Source organism: Chiloscyllium plagiosum, chromosome 1 (genome assembly GCF_004010195.1).
Source record: "Chiloscyllium plagiosum isolate BGI_BamShark_2017 chromosome 1, ASM401019v2, whole genome shotgun sequence".
Classification (NCBI taxonomy): Eukaryota; Metazoa; Chordata; class Chondrichthyes; order Orectolobiformes; family Hemiscylliidae; genus Chiloscyllium; species Chiloscyllium plagiosum.
In genome coordinates, this window is record NC_057710.1 from 40,827,162 (window position 1) to 40,849,484 (window position 22,323).

The window sequence follows — 22,323 nt, forward strand, 5'->3', positions numbered from 1 at the left end:
CCCCACCACTCTCTGGGTAAAGAGCCCACCCCTGACATCTCCCCTATACCTTCCACCCTTCACCTTATATTTATGTCCCCTTGTAACACTCTGTTGTACCTGGGGAAAAAGTTTCTGACTGTCTACTCTATCTATTCCTCTGATCATCTTATAAACCTCTATCAAGTCACCCCTCATCCTTCGCCGTTCCAACGAGAAAAGGCCGAGAACTCTCAACCTATCCTCGTACGACTTCCTCTCCATTCCAGGCAACATCCTGGTAAATCTTCTCTGCACCCTCTCCAAAGCTTCCACATCTTTCCTAAAGTGAGGCGACCAGAACTGCACACAGTACTCCAACTGTGGCCTAACCAAAGTCCTGTACAGCTGCAACATCACTTCATGACTCTTGAATTCAATCCCTCTGCTAATGAACGATAATACTTCATAGGCCTTCTTACAAACTCTATCCACCTGAGTGGCAACCTTCACAGATCTATGTACATAGACCCCAAGATCCCTCTGTTCCTCCACCTGACTAAGAACCCTACCATTAACCCTGTATTCCGCATTCTTATTTGTTCTTCCAAAATGGACAACCTCACACTTGGCAGTGTTGAACTCCATCTGCCACTCCTCAGCCCAGCTCTGCCTCATATCTAAGTCCCTCTGGAGCCGACAACAGCCCTCCTCACTGTCCACAACTCCACCTCTCTTCGTATCATCTGCAAATTTACTGTCCCACCCTTCGACTCCCTCATCTAAGTCATTAATAAAAATTACAAACAGCAGAGGACCCAGAACTGATCCCTGCGGAACTCCACTTGTAACTGGGCTCCAGGCTGAATATTTACCATCTACCACCACTCTCTGACCTCGACCGGCTTCTTCTAATGGAGACATCATCTCCACTTTTTCCAAGCATCTCAATATTCTGATAGTTTCGATCAGGTTCTCCTCATTTTGCTAAACACTGGGCTCCAGGCTGAATATTTACCATCTACCACCACTCTCTGACCTCGACCGGCTTCTTCTAATGGAGACATCATCTCCACTTTTTCCAAGCATCTCAATATTCTGATAGTTTCGATCAGGTTCTCCTCATTTTGCTAAACTCCATCAAGTACAGACCCAGAATCCTCCAGTAAACCTCCTATGACAAGCCTTTCTATCTTCTTATGAACCTCCATCTGGACACTCTTTAATGCCAGCACATCTTCCTTGGACGTAGCACCCACAACTGCACGTAATGCTCTAATAGGCTCTAAATAGGTTAGAAATTATACATGTACTTCAATAAAAGAATATTAAATTAACTACTGCAGCTGGGTTGTGAGATTTATTTACTACTTGCTGGTAGTATTCATGCAATTTCATTTGAACGCTGTTTTGACAGTTAGTATCTTAAAGGGAAACAGCCCAGTTAAAAGGCATTTACCAAGTACGTACTGATTGAGGAAAATGTTTGGTGTTCTGTAATCTATTCAGGTCTGGGAAATGGTTGCTAAAGGGCTGATTAATATTATCATGATTTGTAGAGACATGATGGGGCTGGTATTGTTCTGTATGCTACACTTATTCAGAGGCAAATACTGCTTGTTGCAAGGGCAGAGAAGGTGTGATAAAGCAGTACAGAGGAACCTTGATTATCTGAACGAGATAGGTGGGCACTATTTCGTTCAGATAATTGATTTTACCTTAAACGAGAGAAGCCTTATTGATGTAATGCTGTGCTGTACCGGAGAATTTGTTTAAATGTATAATTTTCATGAATTTGCTATTTAAATAAACTAATCTTTGCATTCTGCAAATTACAGGTTAAACTGAGAAGGACTAAACCCTAGCCATCACATAAATACTGTATATGAAATTCCAGAATTAAACAAGGTCCCAAACAGCTTCTACGACCACAAAAGCATTTGTCAGTTTCTGTGAATTCAGTGTCACGAGAGAAAGACAGAAGCACCACCTCACGTATGCGTTTACTTTCTCAGCCATTTTTTTTTCATGAACGGTACGCTAAAGTGATGGCACTACCCTGTAAAATGCTTACTTTTGCAAGTAGCTGTGTAACTAACTCTTAACTAAAGAAAATCCAATTGCTGATACTTGAGGTGCTTGTGTTTCTTTGTTTTTGCCAACATTTTCACATGTTCTTCAGTACAGGTAAATCAAATACACTTACCTCTTTGTAACATTGAGATCATCTTCGGATAATCCGAAATTCAGATAATCGAGGTTCCTCTGTAATGGGTTTGCAAAGGTCGTTTGATGAGAAAGCACTGTTTTAAATTTGGTCTTTCTTATGATAGCAAAATATTATGAAACAAACAGTATTATAGTAAATAATGGGTTAGTAAAGGAGAATGAATGAATGGGAACCTAGTATTAATGAAAATAGTGAGCTGGTGAGTGAGTTACTGAAGATAACCTAAAACACAATATCTCACTGTCCCCCCCCGCCACTTTTTGATTTGACTGTGACCTTTTGAAGAGAACCACACAATTCTTATCTTACCTTACATACTTTCAATATTTTGGCAACTGCGCTTTACAAAAAGAAAACATGCACAGTTGAAATAACAACAACAAGCATCATGGTGGTCAGTCAGTCTCTGGTCCCGTTGTATTGTGGGATGCCTGTTGGGAGGTCTGATTCCAGGCCTCCTTTCCTCAGACCTTGACAGCCAACTGGGTGATCAGCACCTGGTATGATCCTTCCCACCTTCATGCCTAAGGATTCCTTGTGGGTTGTCTTCACAAGAACCCACTGGTCTGGTATGGTGTCGTGAACTTCCTTTGGCAGGTCTTTCCAGGCACCCGATATCTGTGAGGCAGCAGAACTTACAGCATTGCTTCGTACCTGACAGTAAGATAACAAGATTACATTCTGCAGTACAGTGGGAGTGTGCGTAAAAGTTGGCAGACCGATCCTGTGCTGTCCTGCAGGCTTCAGTCAGAGCCTGTTATTCTGCTGGCCAGAGGGTAGGCTTCTCAATATCATGATAGTCCATCTGGTTTTCCTGTGATCTATACCGCATATCTATTCCCCACTTGCCTTTCGCATGGGCCACTCCGGGGCTGTTCGAGATTCTGTGGGTTTTTATTAAAGTCCCTTTTTTCTTTTTGATACAAGGTGGAGATATTCTTGTAAAAGTCACAGGTTCCATTTTCAGTACCCTGCAGGCATCCTTCTTTTTAGTCCAGATGGGATGGTCTTTTCGTTCTTTCCTTTTTAGGGTTTGGGTGGACCATGTTACCTATCCATCACAGATGGAAAGTGGAATTCAGCTGGGTGAGGATATCCATTCCTAGGAGCAGCTGGGATACAGGTCATGCCCATATACTGTAAAGGTTATTAACTCATGGGGACCGAATACAATGTGTATGGATTTGGTCAGTTTAATTTCAATCCTGTCAGCTCCTACTCCTGCCTAGAGGGAGTTTCGACTCTCACTTCTGGGACAGGCACGTCAATTCTGCTCCTGTGTCTAAAAGGCACTCAATGTACAGGTCACCCCCCCCCCCCCCCCCTAATGTTCATATACAGTCCATCTCCCCTCTGCTCGAGCATAGAGGGACTCTTTCAGTTTCTTGTCAACTTTAGCAGCTCCTGCTGTGCTGGATGGTTAGTGTTTTGACCTGTTCTAGGAGATTGTGTTGCTCCCACATTCCGGGGTCTCCTCCTCCTCCTCATTACTTATTAAGTGATTTCTCCTTTTTCCCTTTTGCCAGCACCCCTGGCCTTGAGGCCTTTCTTCCCACAAAAGTGACATTTCCCTGGGCCTTTGTCTTGGGTCTTCCTGGGGTTACTGGGGGTCTGATTCATTTGTCCTGCCTGAAGGGCTCACAATTCGGCACCCATATCTTGGTTGAACTGGTGGGTTTGATCCACCAAGTCATAGTAATTAGACCCCCTCTAGTCCCAGTCCGGTTTGGTGAGCTTTAACATTTTAGTGAGTTCGGGTTTAAGTCCAGCCACAAAAGCAGACTTCAGCAGGGCATAATTGCAACCTTCCAAAATCCCTGTCATCCTGCACATTTGGGAATCCTGCATATTCTTTCCAGGTCGTCCGAAACCTTTCCTCATATTCTGTGACTTCTGTGGGTTTTTGACAGCAAGCTGTGATGTTTCTCCAATCAGTCTTATGCAGACTATACCCCTGTAACCACTGTTTTATAGCTGTCCTGCCAGCTTGCAGTTACTGCTCTTACCCTCCTTTGACTGCCTCATGGAGGCAGTGTCCTTTTCTTTTGGTTACAATAACGTTCAGAGTTTGTACATTGTCCCAGGGATGGAGCCTACATAATTTCCCTTAACTAGTCTCGGATTTCCCATGTCTTCATTGGCCCCTTCTTTGAGTGAGGCATTTCTTTAGACACCTGTCTGTATTCTCAGGGGTTGCAGGTCCATGCATTCCAGTCTGTAGTACTGGAACATCCATCTCAGTGCCATCCTGTAATCTCTGCCTGACCAGTTTTTCATTCTTTACTTCCCTAGTTTTACAGTCCCTAGATGTACAATCCTCATCGCTTTCACAGCTAGAGACCCTCTGTTTCCCAAGGGTAAGAGTTTGGTTTTTCTGAATCACTTCCTGGATATTCCGGATGGTCGGCTACAAATTCTGTGTGGGTTTGGGGACCAGGGAAGAAACTGACAGAACTGTTACCTCATCCTTCAGTTTCTTCTTCTCTTTTTCAAGCTCGTGATTTCTAAGGTGAGTTTGTTCCTGTTTCCTTCTGCAGTTGTTCATGCATTGTTTGTAATTGCTCTTTAAGTTGGGTTACTTCACGATCGTGGGCTCATTGGGACATCACATGGTGAATTTGACCCATTAATGCAAGGGACCGTTTAATTCTGTCTTCATTTTTCCATTGGGTGTTGTTCTTTCCCTTGACCCAAGATTTACAAGGATGTTGCCAAGGTTGGAGGATCCGAGCTATAGGGAGAGGTTGAACAGGCTGGGGCTGTTTTCCTTGGAGCTTCGGAGGCTGAGGGGTAACCTTATAGAGGTTTATAAAATCATAAAGGGCCTGGATAGGATAAATAGACAAAATCTTTTCCCTGGGGTTGGAGAGTCCAGAGCTAGAAGGCATAGGTTTAGGGTGAGAGGGGGAGGTTTAAAAGAGACCTAAGGGGCAATTTTTTCACGCAGAGAGTGGTACGTGTATGGAATGAGCTACCAGAGGAAGTGGTAGAGATTACTACAATTGCAACATTTAAGAGGCATTTGGATGGGTATATGAATAGGAAGGGTTTGGAGGGATATGGGCCAGGTGCTGGCAGGTGGGACTAGATTGGGTTGGGATATCTGGACGGTATGGACAGGTTGGACCGAGGGGTCTGTTTCATGTGTTTCATGTTATCTAGGGCCCACTGACCATGGGGCGTATGATATTTCAGCCCGATTTTGGTTAGATCTTCCCCAACGAGAACTGTACCTCAAGGCAGTCCTGTAACCGCTGCAGCATTTCTTCCTCCGTTATATCAGGAGAGGCTAGCCCATCTCTGGATATTGTAGACAGTTTCCTGGGGTCACTCATGATCACCCTAATTCACACACAGTGGGCAATTTCCTGCAGTGAGTAATTCCCTGCTGTAGACTGTGTTAGCCAATCTGAGGTTGAGATACGAGGGATTCGAAATAAAATAGCCAACTCATGAAATATTCGGGATTGTGTTCCGGGACTAGATCATGACTCTAAGAAGGAAGCTTCTTGCCCTCTAAGAACTGTCAGTGACCGGTCAGTTTAGATGGTATCTCCAGTGGTCCTGTCCTGAAATCGGGGAGTGGTGAAAATAGCCTATTTTGTTCAGCAATTATAGCACAAGTGCACGGCGGCAATACAATTCCGAAAAACAGTTCTTACAAGAGCCCCTTTATATACAGTTTTTACATACATAAAAAATCTAACACCATAGTAATGGAATTTTAATCTATAGGTGACAAAGGTTTAAGGGGCTCCTATCCTGGGAGACAGGAGATGGGTTAAGACATGTACTAAGTGCTGGCTGTTACTTCTGATGGGATTAAGGGTGTCTGTCCAGTTTGCTTGCATAATTAAGAAATGTTAGTCCTTTTGTCTTTGAAATTAGTAAATGTTAGTAAATATACTAGGCTGATAAGCTCTAAATAGGTTAGAAATTTTACATGTACTTTAACAAAAGAATAAAGGATATTAAACTGATTAAACTGATATTAAACTGATTGATTACTACTTTATTTACTACTTGCTGGTATGAGTTTCATTCATTCATGCAATTTCACTTAATGCTGTTTTGACCGCAAGTTGACAGCCCAGTTAAAAGGCATTTTAACAAATACATATAATTGAGGAAAATATTTGGTGTTCTATAATCTATTCAGGTCTGGGAAATGATTGGTAAGGGGCTGATTAATGTTAGAATGTTTTGTGGAGACTTGATTGTAGCAAGGGCTGATAAGGTGTGCAAAGCAGTTATGGGTTTGCGAAGGTTGTTTTGATAAAAGGGCTGTTTTAAATTTGGTCTATCTTATAAAAATAAAATATAATATGTAAGAAACAGTGTTGTCGTAAATAACGGGTTAGTAAAGGGTTATGAATGAATGAACAGGAGCTGGGTATTCATGAATATAGTGAGCTGGTGAGTGAGTTAATAATTTAAAATGCAACATATTAACTGTATGAGAACTTCAATCAACAGAAGAGAACAGAAGTGGTGTGTTTGGTCAACCAGTTTTGCAAACTGGTGTTGCCAAGTGGACCAACTGAAAACCACGTTTTTTTGAACGTAATTTTTTCTGCACTTGTTATATTGAAGTTATTGCTTTCTGTGAAACCTGTGAAAACATAATTGTACATGGAATGGGTCTCGTAACTGAACAGGACTGGGAAGCCTTTCGATCTGAACTCAGTCTGTAATTGTAAGTCATTTGGGTCTTGCAATTAAGATGAACCCCAAAATCTTCCAGTTACTTCGGAGATAACAGGCCGGACCAAGTCAGACTCACTAACAGTAGATTCACAACACTGAGATTAGAATATTTGAAGATCCTCAAAATTGTTTTTTGTTCATAACTAGACCTTACAAATAACTGATCTTAGACACCAAATTTATAATCTAAACAAAAAAAAACTAGCATCTCAGCTCAGTCTTGTTTGTCATTGACAGACATACACAGTTAAGGTAAATAAAATTAAAAATCCTCAGATGCCAGTTTGATAACCATTGAACAATGAATACCAAGATTTCCTGAAATCTGATGGATTGTGTTACAGGAATGCGGTATTGTATGATTGGATTAGATGACATTACAGTGTGGAAACAGGCCCTTCGGCCCAACAAGTCCACACCGACCCGCCGAAGCGCAACCCACCCATACCCCTACATTTACCCCTTACCTGACACTACTGGCAATTTAGCATGGCCAATTCACCTGACCTGCACATCTTTGTAATGTGGGAGGAAACCCACGCAGACACGGGGAGAACATGCAAACTCCACACAGGGAATTGAACCCGTGTCTCCGGCGCTGTGAGGCAGCAGTGCTAACCACTGTGCCACCGTGCCGCCCACTATCTTGCTTGAATTCCAAAGTCTCCAGTCAGTGCAAATAACTTTTCCCTCCGTCCAGAGACATTTCTTTGGACTTGTGACACAAGTCAGTAACTGGAGAATAGAGAGCAAAACTGAAAAGCCCAGTCCTGCAGCTTTCAAAGCAACATTGTCTCTTGCCCAAAAACGCAGATCATTCTTTGGTTTCTCTTTCTTTGTCAGCATTCTGGGATTGGTTGGCCAGCACTGGACCTTCCCTGATTAACTACTTCAGCATCCACTCAACTGCCACTCCCCAAACATAATGACACCTTGGTGCCGGTTTGTCTATAGTGTTCTTTAGAGCAGTGCTTAACCTGCATTATTTTTCCAGGCCAGTTCCCTTCAGCAAACTTCAGTATGTTGTTCTCTCCTTTATTTTTTTAAATCAAGCCACTGTTCAAAGTTCAATGTTCAACTGAAACTCTAATTTTTGGTTTGGAACTAAGGACAGTCTCAACAAGGGGAAGTGAGTAAAAAACAGTGGGAAGGTCAGTGACGGGCTGGAAGATGCTTTGGAACAGCAGTAAAAGGTGGGGCCTGAGGAAGTGCAGTATAACTAGCAATGGGTCTTACTGGGCTGACCGGATATTGTTTGATTGTTTGTTTAATGCTGAAAAATGTGTTGCTGGAAAAGCGCAGCAGGTCAGGCAGCATCCAAGGAGCAGGGGAATCGACGTTTCGGGTATAAGCCCTTCTTCAGGAATGAGGAAGGTGTGCCAAGCAGGCTAAGATAAAAGGTAGGGAGGAGGGACTTTGGGGAGGGGCGTTGGGAATGCGATGCTGCCTGACCTACTGCGCTTTTCCAGCAACACATTTTTCAGCTCTGATCTCCAGCATCTGCAGTTCTCACTTTCTCCTAGTTTAATGCTGCCCCAACTTTAAGCTGCAGGGAGGAGGGGGCAGAGGATCAAAATGCATTACTGACCGGTGATTCCTCAGTCAGGGGATTACCGGTGTTTCTGCAGCCCTCTACATAACTTCAGGATCATATGTTGCGTCATTCATGCCAAGGTATAGAATATTATGAAGGGGCTGCAGGCCACTCTTCTGCAGGAACCATCAACCAAATGATATGCTGATGATGAACTGGCTCAGGACTGATGGACTCTCTTGAAGCTATGTCTTTCTATTTTTTTTCATATTCTCAAAACTATTCAAAATGGCGTTAGATCGTAGCAACATTGGAAAAGATTTTCCAGGTATTTACTGTTGTAGTCATTGTAAAACATGTGACAATAAAGTCAACTCCAGAAATAGAAACAAAAATTGAGAAAGGGGAAAAGGGAAGATGAAAATTGTAAGGCAAGTTGATTGAAAGAGGTGTTAACAATAAACAATATCACTATACGTACTAATGTACTAATGTAATGGACAGGGGAAATTAACCTTCCATGTGACCTCAGGAAAATGTTAGAGTAGCTGAGCTGCAAGAGATGGGCATAAAGGAGGAGAATAATGTTTGAGGATGGCTTCCGTAGAATCTGAGCTGGTTTGTTACCTATAATGTCCTCCTGCTGACGAGAGGCTATGATGGAATTGTAATACCTGGATAAAAATGATAAATTTGCAATGTTGCAAGGAGGCAATATAAGTTCGCTAGATTAGAGGTGATATATGAATGAGATATGGTGCAAGATATGCATACAGGTAGTAGAGCTAATACTTACTTCAGATATAAATGGATAGGATGTGAACAATAACACACTAATGATGCAGCAAGAGTCCAAGAATATACTGAGCTTTTTCTGGTAGTTGGGCTGTGTTTTGCCTTGTTAAGCCTTCGTTCTTAATGCCTGAAAAATTGAAGTGCCTTATCAAATTTGACAGTATTACAATAAAAGAATAAATGAATGTTATTCATCTTAGATTCCAAACTGCCTGGCAATGGTGCTCTTGTCTTGTTTCCTCTTCCTGTATGGTTTGTTGGCACTAACAGTCAGGTGGTGCAATAAATCTGATTTTATGTCCTGCCAGATCAGTACGTGCAGCGTCAGCATTTTAAGTTACAGTACTAATACCTTGCATGAAATATTAAGCGTGAAAAAGTAACTACATTATAAATATCACATTACATAATATGATTGGTATTAAAATATGTAGGTATTATGGTGCAACTTAAATTTTTTACATCGTGTAATGTTTCCTTTTTGTTAACCAATGTTTACAGATCATTCACATCTTATATTTCCTGTTGGACAAGCCTGTGAAATCTGTGCTTGTTTGGCTTAAATATTATATTTAGGAAACAGGAGCAAATTACAGTTGAGTGAAAAGGAAGCTGGGCAATGACTAAATAATGTCGTAATAAACCAGCACAGTTAGTCACTTCCTGCTCTTTAAAAGTTTTCGTTGCTTGTGTCTTCAAGGGAAGGAATTAGGGTTTGCAGGCAATCAACTTTAATAGCAGCCAATTTCAGCAGATTTTTTTTCATTCTTGTGGAATGGGAAACACTCAAATTTGTTTCCCAACATGTAATAGCCTTTCAGAAGATGGTGGGCTGCATTCTTGAACAGGCGCAACAGGGTCTACTTGCAACTTGTGGTGCAAATGGACCCATGCACTGCTGGGGCAGAAGTACCAGGGTTTTGACTGAGCAACCTTTAAAGTACTACATTTTGGGTTGGGATGATATGTGACTTGCAAGTAATGGCGTTCCCATGTGTCTGTGTCCTCTTTCCAGATGGTGAATTTGTCCATTTGGAATATCCTGTTAAATAAACTTTTGCAAGTTGTTGTTGTGTCTCTTATTAATGTTATTCCAATGTCTATCAGTCATGGAGGGATACAGTGTTTGGGTAGGCTGCCAATTAAATGGGTTGCTTTGTCCTGCATGGTGCAAGCTTCTTGACTGTTGTAGGAGTTACATTCATCCAGAAAAGTGATAACTATTCCATCTCACAGTTGAAATGTGTATGGATGAGCAGGATTTGGGAAGTCAGGAGGTGAGTTATGCTCTGCTAAATTTTCAGCTTCTGAAATGCTTTTACAGTCTCAGAATTTTATACAGGAGAAAGTGAGGACTGCAAATGCTGGAGATCAAGGTCGGGAGTGTGGTGGTGGAAAAGCACAGCAGGTCAGGCAACATCAGAGGAGCAGGAGAATCGACGCTTCGGGCACAAGCTCTTCATCAGGAATGAATCCTTATGAAGGGCTTGCACCCAAAATGTCGATTTTCCTGCTCCTCAGATGCTGCCTGACCTGCTGTGCTTTTCCACCACCACTCTATTCTAGATAGAATTTTATATGGTTATTCCAGACCAGTATCTGGTCTACAGTAACTCTGCGGATGTTCATGGTTAGGGGTCAGTCATGTAAGTGCCAATAAACATCAAAGGGAAATGATCAGCTTCTCCCTTGTTGGACGTGATTTGTATCTGGCATTTGTTTGGCACAAATGTTAAATGCCATTTGTCATCCCAAGCTTGGTTGCCAATGATTTGTTGCTTGTGGGCACAAATGGCTTTTGTTACCTCAGGTGTCGTGAATGTCTGTGCATACTGCCGAATTGTTAGCCCGACCTCATGATAAAAGTGAAAGATGATTGAATTTAGGAGCCCAACCACCAATTGTGTTTTTTCTAATAAGAGAACAGCCCTATGGTCCTCTGGGACTATGCTGAATGTGACCTTATCCTTACTGCTACACCACAAAAGCACCCTAATGTTCTACCTGAGCAGATGTGTATCATAACATCTCTGAGTAGGCTGGTTTATAAAAAAAAAAATCCTGAGGATCTGCTGAAGCTGAAATAATTGGCCTTCAACACTTTCATCCATCTTGCTTTGTACAAAATATGTCTGCAATCAATGGAATCTTTCCTCACTTGTTTTATTTATTCATTCATGGGATGAGGGCATCACTGGTGTTTATTGCCCATCCTTAATTGCCCAGAGGGCAGTTTAGAGTCAACGACATTGCTGTAGGTTTGGAGTTACATGCAGCCCATACCAGGTAAGGATGGCAGATTTCCTTCCCTAAAGGATATAAGACAATAGACAATAGGCGCAGGAGTAGGCCATTCTGCCCTTCGAGACTGCACCACCATTCAATATGATCATGGCTGATCATCCTTAGTCAGTATTCTGTTCTTGCCTTATCTCCATAATCTTTGATTCCACTATCCTTGAGAGCTCTATCCAACTCTTTCTTAAATGTCTGGGGCAGAGCATTCCACACAGCCACCACTCTGGGTGAAGAAGCTTTTCCTCATTAGTGAACTAGATGGGTTCTTCTGACAATTGACAATGGTTTCATGGTCATCAGTGGGTTCTTAATTCCAGATTCTTTATTGAATTCCAATTTCTGTTCCATTGACATGTCATTGGAGCTGTTTGATACCACACTCATTGAAATCTGTATTGATGCTGAGCAATCAGTCTCAATTCATCTTCACCTTGGGGAAAAAAAAATCAGTTTTTGTGGCTTAAATAGTCAGACAGTATAAATGTCAGTGAATTTTATGCAGCTTCTGAAATGCTTTTACAGTCTCAGAATTTTAGACAGGAGAAAGTGCAGACTGCAAATGCTGGAGATCAAGGCCGGGACATTGACCAATGACATTGTAAGGGTACAAGTCTGACCGTGTACCTGTACACTGTGTGTTAAAGAAGTGGTTTTTGCTATTGCTCACACAATTATTCTCACTCCAGAAGTTGGACCACAGTATTAGGGAGAAAGATTGCCTACCTGGTGGAAATGTCAAGTTTCCTGTTTTTCTTTTTGTCTCTTGCATTAAGGTTATGCTAAGCTTTGTGGAGTTAATCACTTAGCTACTTTTGTGGGGCACATAAACTTGCAACAGAAGCTGGTCAAGATCTACCACACTGCTGACAAAGAAACTATTTCTCTCCCATCTGATCCATTTTAATGAATAACCTCAATGAATCAGATAATAAGTATACCACTTGACGGGTGCATGTAGCAGGCAGGGGGAACTTACCAGATTCAGTTCCTAGTTTGTGTTGAGTTACCTCACAGTGGCAGCTTGCTGTACAATTTCTCCTGCCAGCTTGAGGAGAGTGAGAAAGATAAATCAGCTGGAGGACTTGTTCCTAACATTCTTGCATTCATATTGGTAATTGTGTGTGTTTGTATAATTGAGCACAAATTTGGGGTTTGCAGCACTCTATTGTCCCTTGTGTTCCAATTCTGCACACAGATCATTCACGAGACCTAGCTGTGTCTATAATTTGTTTAGTCATTAAAGGATTTGTATGTATCATTGCCTTTTTAAAAGTTCAGTGAGGAATAGTTTTATGTCCACAAAGCTGTTGCAATTGGCCATGAAAAAATGTGACCAAGGCAATGAGAAGTGTGTTATGAACAGATTATCAAATTTATTTTATGATCTGGTTTATGATCAGGTATATTTTTTGTTTTTTTTCATGTCGACAACATTTAAAATTTTGGGTACTTAAGAAGGGAATAAAGCCATAGGATTCCAGTTTTGAAACAAGCAAGAGGAACTTTGCTATACAAAGTTAGGAATGTAATGTGTTTGCAAAATTGATCTTTGTTTATTGTATTCATTCTTAGGATGTTGGTGTTGCTGGCTGGCCAACATTTATTACCCATCTCTCATTACCTTTGAGAAGATGCTGGTAAGCTGCCTTACCGTTGTAGAGCCATACGGCATGGAAACAGATGCATTGGTCCAACTTGTCCACACCGACTATGTTCTCAAAACTAAATTAGTCCCACTTACTTGCATTTGGCACATATCCTCTAACCTTTCCTTTTCATGTATTTATCCAAATATCTTTTAAATGGTGTAACTGTACCTGAATCCATCACATTCTCTGGTGGTTCATTCCCCCCACGAACCACTTTATGTAAAAACATTGTTGCTCATGTCCTTTTTAAAACTTTCTCCTCTCACCTTAAAAATATGCCCTCTACTTTTGAACTCCCCTCACCCTAGGGAAAGGACCCTTGCTATTTTCATCTTATCTGTGCCCTTCATTATTTTATAAACCTTTATAAGGTCACCTCTCAACCTCCTATACTCTAGTGGAAAAAAGTTCCAACTTATCCAGCCTATTTTTATAACTCAAACCTTCCATTCCCAGATACATTCTGGTAAATCTTTTCTGAACCCCCAACAATTTAATAACATTCTGCTTATTGCAGAGCAACCAGAACTGCACACAGTACTCCAGAAGAGACCTCACCAACATCCTGTACAACCTCAACATGATGTCCTCCTTCCTATACTCAGTGGTCTGAGCAATGAAGACAAATGTGCTAAATGCCTTCTTCACCATCCTATATACCTGTGAAACAAATTTCAAAGTATTATGTACCTCATCCACTAGACTTCTCTGTTGTACCAGGGCATTACCATTAATTGTACATGTCCTGCCCTTTTTGGTAAAATAAACAATACCTCAAATTTATCCGAATTAAACTCCATCTGTCTTTCAGCCCATTTACTCAATTGATCAAGATCTCTTTGTAAGCGTAGATAACCACTACCTCTATCCACTGTACCACCAAATTTGGTGTCATCCATAAACTTACTAACCATGCCTTCCTATATTCTCATCGCAATCGGTGATATAAATGACAAACAAAAGTGCCGATCCCTATGGAAAACTATTGATTGCAGGCCTCCAGTTTGAAAAACAACACACCCCCTCCACCACCCTCTGTATCCTATCTTTACACCAATTTTGTATCCAATTGGCAAGCTCACCATAAATTCCATGTGATCTAACTTTACTCATTAATCTATCATGTGGAACCTTTGTCTTAGGCTTTACTCAAATCCATGTAACAACATCTACTGCTTTGCCCTCATCAGTCTTCGCGGGTTTTGAGAAGATTTGTAGGTTGAGGTTCTGGATGTACTTTTGCTCACTGAGCTGGAAGGTTCATTTCCAGACGTTTTGTCACCACTAGTAGGTAACATCTTCAGTGGGCCTCTGGGCAAAGCACTGTTGATAATTCCTGCTTTCTATTCATATGTTTGGGTTTCTTTGGGTTGGTGACGCTATTTCCTGTGGTGATGTCATTTCCGGTGGTGATGTCATTTCCTGTTCTTTTTCTCAGCGGTTGGTAGATGGAGTCTAACTCGTCACGCAAAGTGAATTCCTGGAAGCATGGCATTCCAACTGAACTCTATCAGATGTTAGGCTAACTAGTATATAATTGACCTGCTGTTTGCTTCCTTCCGCTTTTGAATGAGGACGGTACGTGGGCATTTCTCCAGCATCAAAGATTTTTGGAAAATTACATCTAATACGTCCAATGTCCCAGTAGCTCCTACTTCTTAGGGTCTGGGATGGAAGCCATCAGGGCCAGAAGACTCTTCTGCTCTTACCTCCATTATTAGTCGATTACTAGTTCCCCAGTGATGGTAGTGGTACTTAATTGCACCCCTGTATTCTTTTTAGTCTCAATGGGATGTTTGAAATATCTTCCACTTCAGAGAAAATACCTGACATCCTATGATTGGATTTTTTGGTTGCTCTGTTTGACAAGTACTTTGTAGGCTTGGAATTAGATTTGGATTTTCAGTTAGAATCATTTGGTGAAACACAGGAACTGCACAGCATGTGTGTTCTGTTTGTGAGCATATTTGTGTTGAGCCCAGTGTAAAACCTGATTGTCCTCTTTGAAAATTATTGATGATCTTCTCAATACTGTTGTTTCCTGAACAAGCTGCATCTGCCAAGACTAAAGGGCCACCTGCCTATGGGTTACACACCCATCTACATATGCTAGACTGATAGATGTTCGATCATTGCACGTAGCCTTTAGGAGTTGCGTCTTATGGGCCAAACAAATCCAATTAGCTTTTCCCCAAATTGAAACGTAAAAGTGTCTGCAGCTCTGCTTCTGCTTCAGAACTTCTGAATTTAAGCTTCTCTCACTGCAAGTACTTAATGCCAGTGTGTTTGCCCTGGATCACATTGGCATACAGGAGAGAAATCCATTTTTTTGCTCTGCTGATGTGAAAGGGTACTTCTGTGTTGTTGGGGTTATTTTGCAGATAAACATTTATGTTCTCCTGTTACAAGCTCATCTGTGTTAATCAATTATGCATCGTTGTGGAGTAGGTTTTGTTTTATAATGAATCATTTTCTGGGTATTTAAAAACAGTCTGATAGATGTTGTTATTGTAAGTCTAAAGTGGACGAAAAAGAATGACTGTTCTGAAGAAGTGTCAGTGGACTTGAAACGTGAACTCTTGCTTTCTCTGAGATGCTGCCAGACTTACTAAGTTACAACATTCGGTTTTGTTTTAAAGCTTAATGACATGTCATATCAGGAACAGGTTAAAATGATTCAGTGTATGTTTTGACCTGTGATATTGTGGGAATTAGGTAAATATAGTACATCTCTCCTATCTTCATCTAACAGTACAATAAGTGCTTTCCTTAATAATTAATTAATAATTACTTGTTGGACAGTCCCTCACCATCGATGGTGACATGTTTAAATTCCAGTTTGGACTGACAGACCATCTAAGAAACTACTAATGTGCAGTCTGCAGACACTGCAGGCTTGAGTGACAAAATGGCCTCCTGTCGTTCTTTATTCTCATCATCTTAAGGACTGCAATGGTGTAAGAAGACAGCCAATCACCATCCTGATAATGGCAGCCACATCCCATGAATGATAAAAATCTCAGCTATGTCGCACCTCCATTTATTTATATTTATTTCTTATCTCAACTTGCAGTTGACATGACGTTCTGTTTTTCTTTCAACTGTGTAGTTATTTTGGCATGCTGACAATGTGATATGTCTGATTTTTGTGAAACCAGATTGCTTAAAATACCACTTCTAGTGCTTCCATTATTTATGTTAGCCTTGTGTTACATTTGTGCTTCAGTTAGAGCTATTCTGTTTAAACGCATATTTCCAACATTACTCCTGAGTCTCCCTTTAAACAGCATGTTGCAGTGGCTGCTTCTGATTCATAACTCAGAGTCCAAGCTCTTTTCACTGCAAATATTTAGTGCAGGTGTGTTTATCCTGAATCACACTGGTATGCAGGAGCTCCCACGTGCTGCAGTCATTAAACTGTCCTGCTATCCTTGGAGTGTTACCACTTAGCAGATACTTGCTCAACAGCTAGATTGTTCCCATATTGGAAGAAGAACCAACTCCTAGAAGGTGTAAGAGTTCTGAAAATGTACAAGGGATGGTGTATCTCCTTCTATTTCCCTTAACCACCAAGCTCCCAGCACCATGTCTAAAATTGCATTCAACACTAAGTCACACCAGATTGTCTGGCTTTATTTTCTGTATCCCATTTTTCCTAATCGATTTGTTCAGAGATATTGTTACACTCTTGTGAAGCAGGTGGGATTGTGAACCCGGGTGCCTCGTGTCCAAGGGCAGGGACATCACCATTGTGCCATAAGAGGGCCCCTACATGCCTGACTTTATATGCTTCTGAAGAAATAGACCCGCACAGTTGAAGAATAATTGGTTTCAGCTGCGTTTTGAGATAATCGATAGCTGTTCCAGTGGAGGTCTTGCAACACCCTGCTTAAGGCTGAGAATGTTAGAGTTGAAAAGTAGATTACAATTAAATGCTAAATTGAAACAAAAGTTAGATTTTTTTACAAAAACAATTAACGACTTGCTTTGTTATAATCGTCAGAACCTAGTTGTTTGTTGACCAGCATTTTGCAGTACTCAATCCTATGGTGTCAGCATTTAATTTTTTTTCTATTTCATGTGCATTGAATACTTCCATGCTTAAAATGCATTGAGTTCTTAATGTTAGCTTCTTATCATCAATCAGTTTCCCTTCTGTGTCATGCAATCCATGTTATGGAACTGATTCAGCATTAACCTCCCAATTGAAAAGTCAGCTCTTTATTCTCGATTGATCATTATCCAAAATGGTATCTTGATAATATGTGTTTGCACAAAAGCATGGAATTGACTTACAAATTAGAAGCCTTTTGTGCTTGCAAGAAATTTCAACTTTATGAAGCTATGACACAGGTCTACTTACAAAGCAGAGAGCAGATGCAGCACACAATGGACAGTGTTAAGTGATCCCAAAGCTAAGAAGTCAGTGCTGAGCACTGCGTTGTCTCATGTGATGTTGGGTAATTAAACAAATAACTGAAGCTGAAGGGTCTACAAGTATTCTGATGCACATAGAAGGAATAGTCCAGCATACCTGTGCTAAACACAAGCCTGAAGCACTATGGGTAATGATAGTGGAATCTGGGACATTGAAAGGTGTGGTTCTCTGAATCTGACATTGTCAGGCTATTGCATGATTAAGCTGTAGGACTGGTCTGTCAATTTTGATAGAAGGCCCCCAAATATTAGTAAGAAGGACTCTGTAGTGTTAACAGAGCTGGCCTCTTGTTTTCGTTTCCAGTGTCTACCTTGATGCTGGGTGGTTGGTCTGGTTTTATTGCTTTCTTTATCTTCGAGCAGTTATGGTACAACTGTGCAGGTGACTAGGCCATTTCACAGATCAGTTAAGAGTGAGTATGGAATTATAAGTAGGCTAGACCAGATGAAGTTACCAATTTACAGGGAAGATGATGGCCTAGTGGTATTATCACTGGACTGTTAATCCAGAAACCCAAGAAATTTTCTGGGGACCTGTTTTCAAATCCCACCAGGGCAGATGGTAGAATTTGAATTCGATAAAAATTTGGAATTAAGAGTCAAATGATGACCATGAAACCATTGTCAGCTGTCAGGGAAGACTCGTCTGATTCACTAATAGTCTTTAGGGAAGGAAACTGCTATTCTTACCTGGTCTGGCCTACGTGTGACTCCAGACCTGCAGCAATATCATTGACTCTTAATGGGCAATAAATGCTGACCTAGCCAGTGACACCCTCATTCCATGAATGAAAAGATATTCCCTTCTTGAAAGGAAAACAGTGAATCGGATGTTTCAAACATTTGACATTTGAGTACATTTATGTCATTGCTTTAGGAAGTGAGACATAGCAAACTCAATCTAATAATGTAATCCTGGCCTGTATTCCTGATATGCTGAAGGAGCAATTGAGCAGCATAAAATCCCTAGTTCTTTTGAAGTAGTGGCATGGAGTCCTGGACATCGACACAAACTGGCAGATGAGACCTCTGTTTAACTTCTTATCGAAAAGACATCTCTAACAATGCAACTGAGGTACTGGTAAGCTGTGATTTTCATGCATATGCACGATTCAACTCAGAATGTTTGAGAAAATTCTCTTGTGGGGCATGAGCATTGCTGCTTGGCCAACATTTATTGACCCTTCCTGGTTCCTCTTGAGAAGATTATGGTGATTGTGCAAAACCATTTTGCTACTTGGTCAGAGGGTGAGAATCCTGTCCAAGAAATAAACTTGTGGCCACAAATGGAGTCATTATCAGAAACATTTCCATGCTTTGAGTTCAGAACTTTGCTTCTGTGACAGTCTGGGTCACGTGAAATAGGGAAAGTTGTGGTGGGCCAGCAAGTGCATGCATGACAACTGGTTTCAAAGGGAACTTAACACTTTGGGTGCTGAATCTTGAGACCACTTGTACCCTTTGTCCCTTTTGAAGGCCAGTACTAAAATGGATATTCTAATTTTTTGAATATTTGAAGCAGTTTTTTTGTACTTGCAGGGTGCTGCTCCATATTGCAAATTCAGTGCATAACTTCATTGTTTTCCAGGGATGGTTTTAGATTTGAGATAGTTGACTAGTGATTAGCTGAATAAATTACACACGTGTTTTTTTTTAAATCAAATAATTGAAAAAGCAGTTGTGTAGTAGCATACTTTAATTCATGTCACCGAGAGCTGGGATGGTGCAGAAATGTGCAGGATCCTTATTGACTGCATTTACTATGTGAAGTGTTTGTGGCAACTAAACATTGTTTGTTGCCCATCTTTACCTCATGTTTATTCTGGATTTTAGACTCTCTATGGTGTGCATACTTTAATGACTGTTTGTTTGACTTTTCCAAATTCATTTTGTTAGCTCAAAACCATGGAATCTTGTGGGGTTTTTTTTTCAACGAGTACCAAGGAGCTCAAGCTCTACTTTAAACACACAAAAAAGTATTGATCTTGAGCCAAATTAGAACACAAATTTTGCAGTCTTGTCAGTTTTGGAACTCGGTGGACTGCAGCCATTGAGCTTTTTTGCCTTCCTAAATTGTTGTCATATTCGGACATTGTGTGTTATTACCCCAGGAAGATGAAGATGTGAGATTGAGGTAATGTTCATTGTTCATCTATCTTTAATCATTGTGGGAACAGTTCCAATTATTTTGACACAAATGTGAAACAGCTTCACATACTAGGCCTGAAATAACCTTGATGTGAAATCGACAGACTGACCACTTGCAGCTTTGGTGCAGTATGATTCTGGTCTGGAGTTGGATTTTGGTGGATTTGTACAGTATTTAAACTAGAATTCTCACAGTAATTTGAAGCCAAGTCCGAGCCAAGCTGTTCCCATACAAAGTACAACACTGGCAACTACCCAAAAAGGTGGAAACATTGTCCAGCTGTGTCTTGTATATAAAAAGCAATACAGATCTAATCCAGTAAATTGCCTTCCCATCAATCTGGATCATTCGGAACTTGAGGAAAGGTGCTGTCATCAGTGCTAACTGGCAGCACTTGCTTGGTAATAACCTGCTTGCTGATGCTGAGTTTGGGTAATGCTGTGGCCACTCAGCTGCTTATCTCCAAGAACAAAGAACAATACATCACAGGAACAGGCCTTTCAGCCCTCCAAGCCTGCCGCTACCCATTTTAAAACTGTCTTCGCTTTAAAGTATCCGTATCCTTCTGTTCCCTTTCTATTCATGTATTTATCTGGGTGCTTCTTGAATGCTGCTATTTAGTCTGCTTTTACCACTTCTGGCAGCATGTTCCAGAGACTCACCACTCTGTGTGGAAAAACCTGTCTCACACATCTCTATTAAACTCCACCCCTCCCATGCACCTTCTAGCTGTGCCACAAATAACATTACACCACATAAATGTTAGGCAGTGATCATCCCCCAAAAAGAGAAAATCTAACCATTGCTCCCCCTGACATTCAATGGCATTGCCATTACTGAATCCCCTACTTTAGACATCCCAGAGGGTACCATTGCGCAGAAACTGAACTGGATGAGCCATGTAAACACTGGGGTTACAATAGCAAGTCAGATTCTAGGAATCCTGTGATGAGTAACTTACTCTTGACGACCCAAAGACTATTCACCATCAATGAGGTATAGGTTAGAAGTGTGATGGAATGCTCTCCACTTGACTAGATGACTGCAGCTCCAACAACACGCAAGAAGCTGAACACAATCCAGTACAAAGCAGTCCTTCTTAGTCATACCATACCCACAAACATGTACTCTCTCTATTACTGATGCTCAGTATGCAGAGATTTTTCCAAGGCTTCTTAAATATCACCTTCCAAACTATGACCGCTTCCTTCTCGAAGAACAAAGGTCAGAAGATACATGGGAAAACTGCTACCTGCAGATTTTCCTCCAAGTCAATCCCCAGCCTGACTTGGAAATATATTGCCATTCTTTGAATGTAGCTGGATCAAAATTCTGGAACTCCCTCCCTGGACACATTATTAGCATATCTACATGCAATGACCTATTGCAGTTTAAAAAGACCATCTCACTGCCATCTTATGAATGGCAACTGGCCCAGCCAGCTTCACCCACGTCAACAGTAAGTTACTCATCACAGGATTCCTAGAATCTGACTTGCTATTGTAACCCCAGTGTTTACATGGCTCATCCAGCTCAGTTTCTGCTCAATGGTACTCTCTGCGATGTCATCAGTGCTAACTGGCAGCACTTGCTTGGTAATAACCTGCTTGCTGATGCTGAGTTTGGGTAATGCTGTGGCCATTCAACTGCTTATCTCCAAGAACAAAGAAAATACAGCACAGGAACAAGCCTTTCGGCCCTCCAAGCCTGCGCTGCCCATTTTAAAACTGTCTTCGCTTTAAAGTATCCGTATCCTTCTGTTCCCTTTCTATTCATGTATTCATCCGGGTGCTTCTTGAATGCTGCTATTGTGTCTGCTTTTACCACTTCTGGCAGCATGTTCCAGAGACTCGCCACACTGTGTGTGGAAAAACCTGTCTCTCACATCTCTATTAAACTGTATTTTTTTAAAGTGGTGCTGTGTGATACAATGTGAATTTGGGTGCAGTGCTGTCACATAGCTCTTTCACAAATTGACTTATATAAATGGAACATTTGGTCAAGAATGATGGTATTGACCATCTTCCTGTAAAATTCTGTTTAGAAAGTGATGGTTGTAATGGCATTGGCCTTGAGGGAGAGCCATATTTACTACATTTTTGTGATTGCAATCACAAATAGTGTTGTAGAAGAAATCATTTGAAGATGTTGGATTGGTGCTGGGTCCTCTTCTTATTGTCATTTACATAAATGATTTGGATGCGAGCATAAGAGGTGTAGTTAGTAAGCTTGCAGATGACACCAAAATTGGAGATGTAGTGGACAGCGAAGAGGGTTACCTCCGATTACAACGAGATCTTGACCAGATGGGACAATGGGCTGAGAAGTGGCAGATGGAGTTTAATTCAGATAAATGCGAGGTGCTGCATTTTGGGAAAGCAAATCTTAGCAGGACTTATACATTTAATGGTAAGGTCCTAGGGAGTGTTACTGAACAAAGAGACCTTGGGGTGCAGGTTCATAGCTCCTTGAAAGTGGAGTTGCAGGTGGATAGGATAGTGAAGAAGGTGTTTGGTATGCTTTCCTTTATTGATCAGAGTATTGAGTACAGAAGTTGGGAGGTCAT

General features: G+C 41.1%; 1 protein-coding gene and 1 long non-coding RNA gene across 11 annotated transcripts in view; one reads left to right on the forward strand and one right to left on the reverse strand.

Moving 5' to 3' along the window:
- LOC122541747 overlaps positions 1–2,191 on the reverse strand; it is a 28,888-nt gene extending 26,697 nt beyond the window's left edge. The window contains exon 1 of the long non-coding RNA XR_006309669.1: positions 2,165–2,191. This is a non-coding gene — a long non-coding RNA (uncharacterized LOC122541747). The remainder of the gene's footprint in view (positions 1–2,164) is intronic.
- The window catches only part of nedd4l (NEDD4 like E3 ubiquitin protein ligase), a 485,500-nt gene that overhangs the window by 96,459 nt on the left and 366,718 nt on the right, over positions 1–22,323 (forward strand). The window contains exon 1 of one of the 10 annotated variants that reach the window (XM_043677770.1): positions 17,662–17,736. The exons of 3 other annotated variants lie outside the window; for them this stretch is intronic. In XM_043677770.1, coding sequence (XP_043533705.1) covers positions 17,677–17,736 — 60 coding nt within the window. In that variant the 5' untranslated portion in view covers positions 17,662–17,676. Of the gene's footprint in view, positions 1–17,661; positions 17,768–17,878; positions 17,991–18,422; positions 18,690–22,323 lie in introns of those variants that run through there. 6 more of the 10 variants (XM_043677900.1, XM_043677607.1, XM_043678584.1 and 3 more) reach the window with 6 other exon arrangements.